The sequence below is a fragment of the Mus caroli genome, chromosome 4 (assembly GCF_900094665.2).
Source record: "Mus caroli chromosome 4, CAROLI_EIJ_v1.1, whole genome shotgun sequence".
Taxonomy (NCBI): domain Eukaryota; kingdom Metazoa; phylum Chordata; class Mammalia; order Rodentia; family Muridae; genus Mus; species Mus caroli.
Genome location: NC_034573.1, coordinates 51847552 through 51854669, shown reverse-complemented (window position 1 = coordinate 51854669; position 7118 = coordinate 51847552). Strand labels below are relative to the sequence as shown.

General features: G+C 41.6%; 1 protein-coding gene across 10 annotated transcripts in view; it reads left to right on the top strand.

Moving 5' to 3' along the window:
- The window catches only part of Lpar1 (lysophosphatidic acid receptor 1), a 114158-nt gene extending 109045 nt beyond the window's left edge, over positions 1–5113 (top strand). For 9 of the 10 annotated variants that reach the window (XM_029476808.1, XM_029476807.1, XM_021159985.2 and 6 more), the window contains one exon: positions 2763–5109. In XM_029476808.1, the coding sequence (XP_029332668.1) occupies positions 2763–3064 (302 nt within the window). In that variant the 3' untranslated portion in view covers positions 3065–5109. Of the gene's footprint in view, positions 1–2762 lie in introns of all 10 variants that reach the window. The other variant, XM_021159981.1, reaches the window with a different exon arrangement.
- The last annotated feature ends 2005 nt before the right edge of the window (positions 5114–7118 follow it).

The following is a 7118-nucleotide window of genomic DNA, read 5'->3' as shown; positions in this document are numbered from 1 at the left end:
TTCTTCCTCCCTTCCCCTTCCCCTCCCCCTTCCCTTTCCTTCCCTTCCCTCCCTCTCTCCCTCTTCCTTTCCCCTCCCTTCCCCTCCACTCCTTTCTTTTCTTGTCTTGTCTTTTCTTCATTCATTTGTTTTCAGGGTGGGGTTTCTCTGTGTAGCCCTGGCTGTCCCAGAACTCATTCTGTAGATCAGGTTGACCTTGAACTCACAGAGATCTCTGCCTCCTGAATGCTGAGATCAAAGGTGTGTGCCACCACCATGCAGACTAATATGATCAGTTTTTAATGTGGATTTCTGAGGCTGTCAGTGCTATCACTGAGACATTTGATTGAATCATGAAGAGTCTGAGACAGTGTGGTTGGCCTAATCACAGTTATAAAAACAGTTCCTTCCAGTGAAGGAGAACGAAGAGGACTCCAATTCCTGCATGAAGTGTTCACATAGGTTAGCTTCGGTCAGGCTGTAGCATTTCCCATTTCCTGTGGCCAAATCTAACAGGGTGGGTTTTTTTTTTTTTTTCTGTCTAAAAGTGAAGTCCAAAGTCTCTTTTTTAAGGCTATCTCTTTCCTAAGAGGACCTTGTTCTTCTTGAATTTTTGCATTTTAAGAAATCATGAACAGCCCATGACAGTACTTAGATCCTCTTCTGATCAAAGTCAAGCAGACTGGGCCACTGTATGAGAAGAAGGGTGTTTCCTCTCTGTCGCCCACAGGGAGAAGGAGGTAGTTTTATTTAATATATATCTGTCTGTGCTTGTAGCCAGCCAAGCTCTGAATTTGAGCTCAATGAGAGCTTTGATAAAGGAAAGGGGAAAAGGAACATTTAGGATTGGTTTTCCATTCATGACAAGTGTATGTGTGTGTGTGTGTGTGTGTGTGTGTGTGTGTGATAAGTAGATGAATAATGAGACTGTGCACTTTCCCATCCAAGCCTTTTCCATCCTGAGAATGATTTCTTTCCTGGCTTCTCGATGAATAAGGCATTATTTCTGAAACCCAGGAGGCATTCCTTTGATTTCCCTTCATGTTTAACTTTCTGAATGATTTTCAATAAAGGATATTCAAGGGCTTGGAATGAAGGCTCTCTTAGCATTTTTATTGAGGGTCAGATAGAGCTGTGGCTATTATCTGCTGATATTTGGAATATTGTTTTCCCTCTCTGAGGAGTGTCTAAGGTATTGTATTTATAAGAAAAATGAAGCACCTTGGATGGCCTTCAAAGTGAACAGCAGTCTAAAACCAATACACATAGGTGGTACAGAACAAAGAGCTTTATAGGGTATTTTTCTTCTTGCTCTATTTGTATTTCCCTGCTGAAAGGGTGCAAAAGGAGATGGGGGAGGCTCTCACATTCAAAACTGGGCTGTTTGGAGACTAAATCACATTTGTTTTCTTTTTCTGAACTCATTCCTTGAGATTGGTTCAAACTGAAGACGACACTGAAACCTGAACCACTGTGTGCATCTGAAGATTCAAATGCATGTGGGGCTTCTCCCTGCTCACCCTCTCTCTGTTCACTAGACAGCTGATTATCCAATGGGGTGGGTGGGCAGCTGAGGTGTAATGGCACACACTGCCCCACTGGATTGATTGATTCTGTAGAAGACCCCCAGTGCATGCCCCGATTTACACAGTCATCAAAGCTAACGAATCATTTCATGGCTTACGAGTTCCCTCAGATCCAGGTGGAATGCGACCTCAGAAACTAAATAAGAGGGGATATCTTTTCTCATCTGCATTTCCAAAGCAATCATAATTATAGAAAAATCTGAATAATTCAGAGTAGTAGTGGGCGAGAAAGCAGAGAATTGACCTAGGTTACAGGGCAGCTGAAATATAAGCTTTGGTAATAAATACTTAACTTTATAATTTGCGAAAAGTGGAAGGATAATGCGGTGCTTTCAGGAATGTGGATGCCGGAGCCAGGGTCCAAGGGCATAGACTCTGTGATTCGATTCTTGTTTATCACCTCACAGGGTCCTGGTCTTTTAAGCAAGGTATTTAATCTTCCTGGGCCTCAGTTTCTCTGTCTGTACAGTGGAGTTTTAGCTTGCCTGCTACATGTGCACATTAGGTGAGTTATCCTTTAGAAAACGGACACAAGAACTGTGATTGTTGGATCAAAAACTAAAGCGTTCATTATTGGCAGTTGCCTATTCACATGCCACAGAACTTGGGATAACAATACTGTTATCGGGTTGTTAACATGTACTGGTCGATTATTTTCTTAGCATCCATTTAAAATTTATAACCCACCCCAGGAGGCAAATAGGCCATGTCTGGTTTTTCAAATGAGAAAAGTGAGACAAAATTCAATTTGCCCAACCCACCCAGTTTCCCAAACGGCAAAGCAATAGTTTGTGCACTGGTGAGCAGAAACCAGAATCTACACCTTCACTAAAAGTGGAGGGGTATGCCTTAATGTCTGACTTTTAGCTCCTAAACAGCCATACCTTGATGAGATTTTGTTCTTAAAGATTCCTAATGCATTTTCTCATGGAGAATTTTTTTTTATCAAACTGAGTGGTCTGTTCAAAATTATTAATATTATCCACACATCCTCGGGTTTAAGTAGGACTTGAGTCAACAGTGTATTATTAAGGTGACTATTGCTTTGATTTCAGAAGCGAAGTCTCCGGGATTGGTGGCTCTCTGGTTTCATGATTTGCACAGAGACCTGAGGTCCTCTCCCTATTTGGTTACATGCTTCATAGTGATATGTATTATTCTCCTTCTAACGCTCAGATCCCTCCCCTGTCGCCATAGGTGCCTTTATTGTCTGCTGGACTCCGGGATTGGTCTTGTTATTGCTGGATGTGTGCTGCCCGCAGTGCGATGTCCTGGCCTATGAGAAGTTCTTCCTCCTCCTGGCCGAGTTCAACTCTGCTATGAACCCTATCATCTACTCCTACCGCGACAAAGAGATGAGCGCCACCTTCAGGCAGATCCTGTGTTGCCAGCGCAACGAGAACCCTAATGGCCCCACGGAAGGCTCTGACCGCTCGGCCTCCTCCCTCAACCACACCATTCTGGCTGGAGTTCACAGCAACGACCACTCTGTGGTTTAGAAGGAAGCCAGCCGGCCTCTGTGGATCTGTGAACCCCACCCTACCCCCCCCCCCATTGCCAGGGCAAGGTGGGGAGCCAGAGGAGATGAAGACACTCCTGTATTTAACACTAACCAATGGCAGTATTTGTCCCTAGACCCAAGAGACTTGAGGATGAACTTATTTGGCAGCCCCCATCTTCTCCTTTGGAAAACAGAAGGGGACCGTCTTGTGGTGGAATTGAGAAACGGACTCTGGGGTGACCGTGTAGCATTCACTAACTAGACTTAAAAGATTTTATGTGGTTTGGCCTAAGCCAGGAAAAAAAATCTGCTGAATCGAGTATACAATTCACACAGGCTTCCCCTTTAAAGAACAAACAATACATTGCATTTATTAATGAGTATGTTTATGCCTGACAGCATGTTTGTGATCGAAAAGACTGCTAAACTGACATAGATGAGTTTTGTTTTGTTTTTTTTACATGATGGAGGAAAAGTATAAATTAGAATGATTTTCGTGTTTGTTTAGAAAGCAAGCATGTGGCGTGTGTATTCAGTATGCCTTTCTTTAAAGATAAAAGGCCACTATTTTAAATCTAGGGAATAGAAGAATCTAGTAAACACCAGTATTCATCTAGGCTACAGGAAAAACCATATCCTAATCAATTACCTTTTAATTAAAGTAATGAAATATACATGAAAGGCAAAGGAATGTGAGCTTGTCACCCAAAGAGTGTGTGCTCTCCAAACGCTGGAGGAGATGAAGCTGTAGTGTTGTCCCTGCATAGTGAAGATACCCGCGTGCGTTCTCAGTGCCAGACCGTCAGTGGGACTTGTTTTTAAAGCCTGTGGTTTTCCAAGTTAGAAAATAATACCTACTTACTATAGAAAACTTGAAAATTGCAGAACTGTGTGAAAAAAGAAAAAGAAAGAAAGATTGCTGATATACGACCTGGAAGTAGCCATCTTTCCCTGCTCACCCAAGTATGCCTATAGACATATATACCTTTTTTTTTTTTTTTAACATAATCGGGTTGATATTGTAAAATGTTTTGTAACTTCTTCTTTCAGAATTGCCAGGTTTTTCTATGGCATTTTTTTTTTCAAAAACAGTGTTAGCGGCTATATATGTAATATTCCATTTAATGGATGCAGCTCAGTTTATTTAACCATTCCTGTATTGTTGACTATGTTTTTAATTTTTTTCATTATTATAATATTGGAAGAATCTTGTGTATATAAAACTTTGCCAGTATCATTGATGATTTACTTAGGCTCTATTCCCATGAAGGACCTACTTTTTAAAATGTGAAATGTCCTCATGTGTTGTCACTTTATAAAAAGGGATATTCTACTCTCAAACTGCAGGGGTGACCGTGCTGACAAAAAGCCCAGAAATTACCTTCTTACAAAAGAAACACAGTGGCTACTTTAGTTGCTAATGGGTTCTTGACAAGATGTTTCCCAATAACCAAGACCCTTAACATAACTAGCAGATTTACTTTAGTGTTCATGAGGAACTGGGGATCCCTTTCTTGACACAAGAAAACACAAAGACATCAAGCATCAAAGTGAACCCAGCAATGCAGTACCAAGCAGCCTGGGTGGGGTGTGCTAGCAACTGGCTGCTGTGTGGTCTCCAGCAATGGACACCCTGTGTTCAGAGATGCCCAGTACAGTGTCCTGGAGACTAAGGTCTCTATTGTCATGCTATGAGGAATAGGAGGAAGAAGAATAGTCCTGAAGCAGGTGTGGGGAGGTCAGGAGGACGTCTGAGAGAAGGCAGTCCTGCCGAGAGTGGCATTCTAGGGAGGAGGAAGGCAGGGTGTGGCTTGTGTCTGGACAGTGGTGCATGTGATGTGTGCCTGGTGAAAAAAAAAATAAGTAGGCGGAGAGCCAGTTAGCAGGACAAAGACTTTGCTCGAGGATTCACAAAATGCAAAGAAATTTATACTGGAAGTGAGTGAAACGAACTTGGACTTTTATTGATGCCCTTTTTATGGGGGAGGTAAGGACTATTTGAATTGAAAAGCATACTAATTGAACCTTAATAAATCATTCTCAATCAGTGTTTGGCGATGTGTGGTTCTGGTCTGTGCTTTTTTTTCTATTTTCGAGAAGCTTCTGGCTTGTGCTGTGATGGCTTCTCTCTCTGAGCTTCTTTAACAGTCTGAGGCAGCCCAACAACTGTTCCTTTAGCTCAGATACTGGTTCCTCATCCCTGAGATTCATGAGAGATGTGTCACCTCAACGGAATGAGTACTAGAGCAAGGTATTTTAGAGAGATTTTTATTATTTATTTATTTAGAATAAAATGTATGTAATAAATAAGATAAAACAAAAACTAGCACATCAGAATTGGGCAAAAACAAACCAAAGGAAAAGATCCTACAAGAAAGCACAAGAAACAGAGATCCACTTGTTTACACACTCAAGAATCCCATAAAACCCACTAAACTGGAAGCCACAATATATATGAAAAGGACCTGGGGCAGACCCATGCAGACCCTGTGCATGCTGCCTCGGTCTCTGTGGGTTCATGGGAGAGTTGGTCATGCTGATTTAGAGAGCCTTGTTTCTTTGGTGGGTGTCCTCCATCCCCGCTGGTTCTTCTACTGTTTCCACCTTCTATTCTATAGGGTTTCCTAATCCCTGAGGGATGGGATTTAATGGCTATATCCCACTTAGGGCTGAGTGTCGCTAGGTCTCTCACATTGCATGCTGTCTGGCTGTGGATCACTGTATCTCTTCCTATCTGCTGCAGGCAGGCACTTCTCTGATGATGACTGAGCAACGTGCTGTCTATGAATAGAACAGATGTTGTTAGCAGTTAATTTTACTGTTTTGTTTTTTGACAAAAGTATTTGGTTTTACCCTAGGCCTACCTAGTCTCAGGGTTTTGGTCACCCAAACAGTGTCACATAATGGGTTCCATTTCATGGAGTGGGCCTTAAGTCAAATCACATAGGAGTTGGTCACTCTCAAAAGCTTTGTGCCACTGTTAACTAGCATATATTGCAGACCATTGAGTTTGTGGATGAGTTGGGGTTGTGCTAGAACACAAGGCTCAATGTAGGCACAGCTCAGCGAGTCTTGTAGGTGTTGTCTTCAGCAATGGAGCCTACAGGTGTTTGTAGAGAACAACCTATGTAGTTTTGGCAGCATTCTGCATTGTTTGGGGGACAGAGAAGCCTCTCAGTTTGATGAGGTCCCATTTATTAATTATTGATCTTAGTGCCTGCACTAATGTTGTTCTGTTTAGAAAGTTGTCTTCTGTGCCAATGCATGCAAGGCTATCCCCACCTTCTCTTTTGTCAGCTACAGTGTGTCTAGTTTTGTATTGGTGTATTTGATCCACTTGGAGTTGAGTTTGTGCCAGATAACAATGGATCTATTTGGATGATTCTACATACAGACATCCTTGACCAGTACCATTTGTTGAAGATGCTGTCTTTTTTTTTCCAGTGCATAATTCTGGCTTGTTTTTCATCAAAAATCATGTACCCACATGTGTGTGGATTTGTCTCGATCTTTAGTTTGATTTCATTGATCAACATATCTGGTTTTGTGCCAATACTATGTTATCTTGATTACTATAGCTCTGTAGTACAACATGAAATCCAGGATGATGATACTGTCAGCACTATTATTATTATTAATGATTGTTTTAGTTATCCTAGGTCTATTGTGTGTCCATATGATGCTGAAAATTGTACTTTCACCATCTCTGAAGAACCGTGTTGAAATTTTGGTGGAGATTGCATTGAGTCTGTAGATTGCTTTTGGTAGGATGGCCATTTTTCCTATAGTGATCCTACTGACCCATGAGAGTAGAAAATCTCTCCATCTCCTGATATCTTCTCCAAATTCTTTCTTCAATGTCTTGAAGTTTTTATCATACAAGTCTTCACTCGCTTGGTAGAGTACCCCAAGATATTTGATACTATTTTGGCTATTGTGAAATTTCTTGTTTCCCAAATTTCTTTTTTTTTTTTTTTTTTTTTTGGTTTTTCGAGACAGGGTTTCTCTGTGTAGCCCTGGCTGTCCTGGCACTCACTTTGTAGACCAGGCTG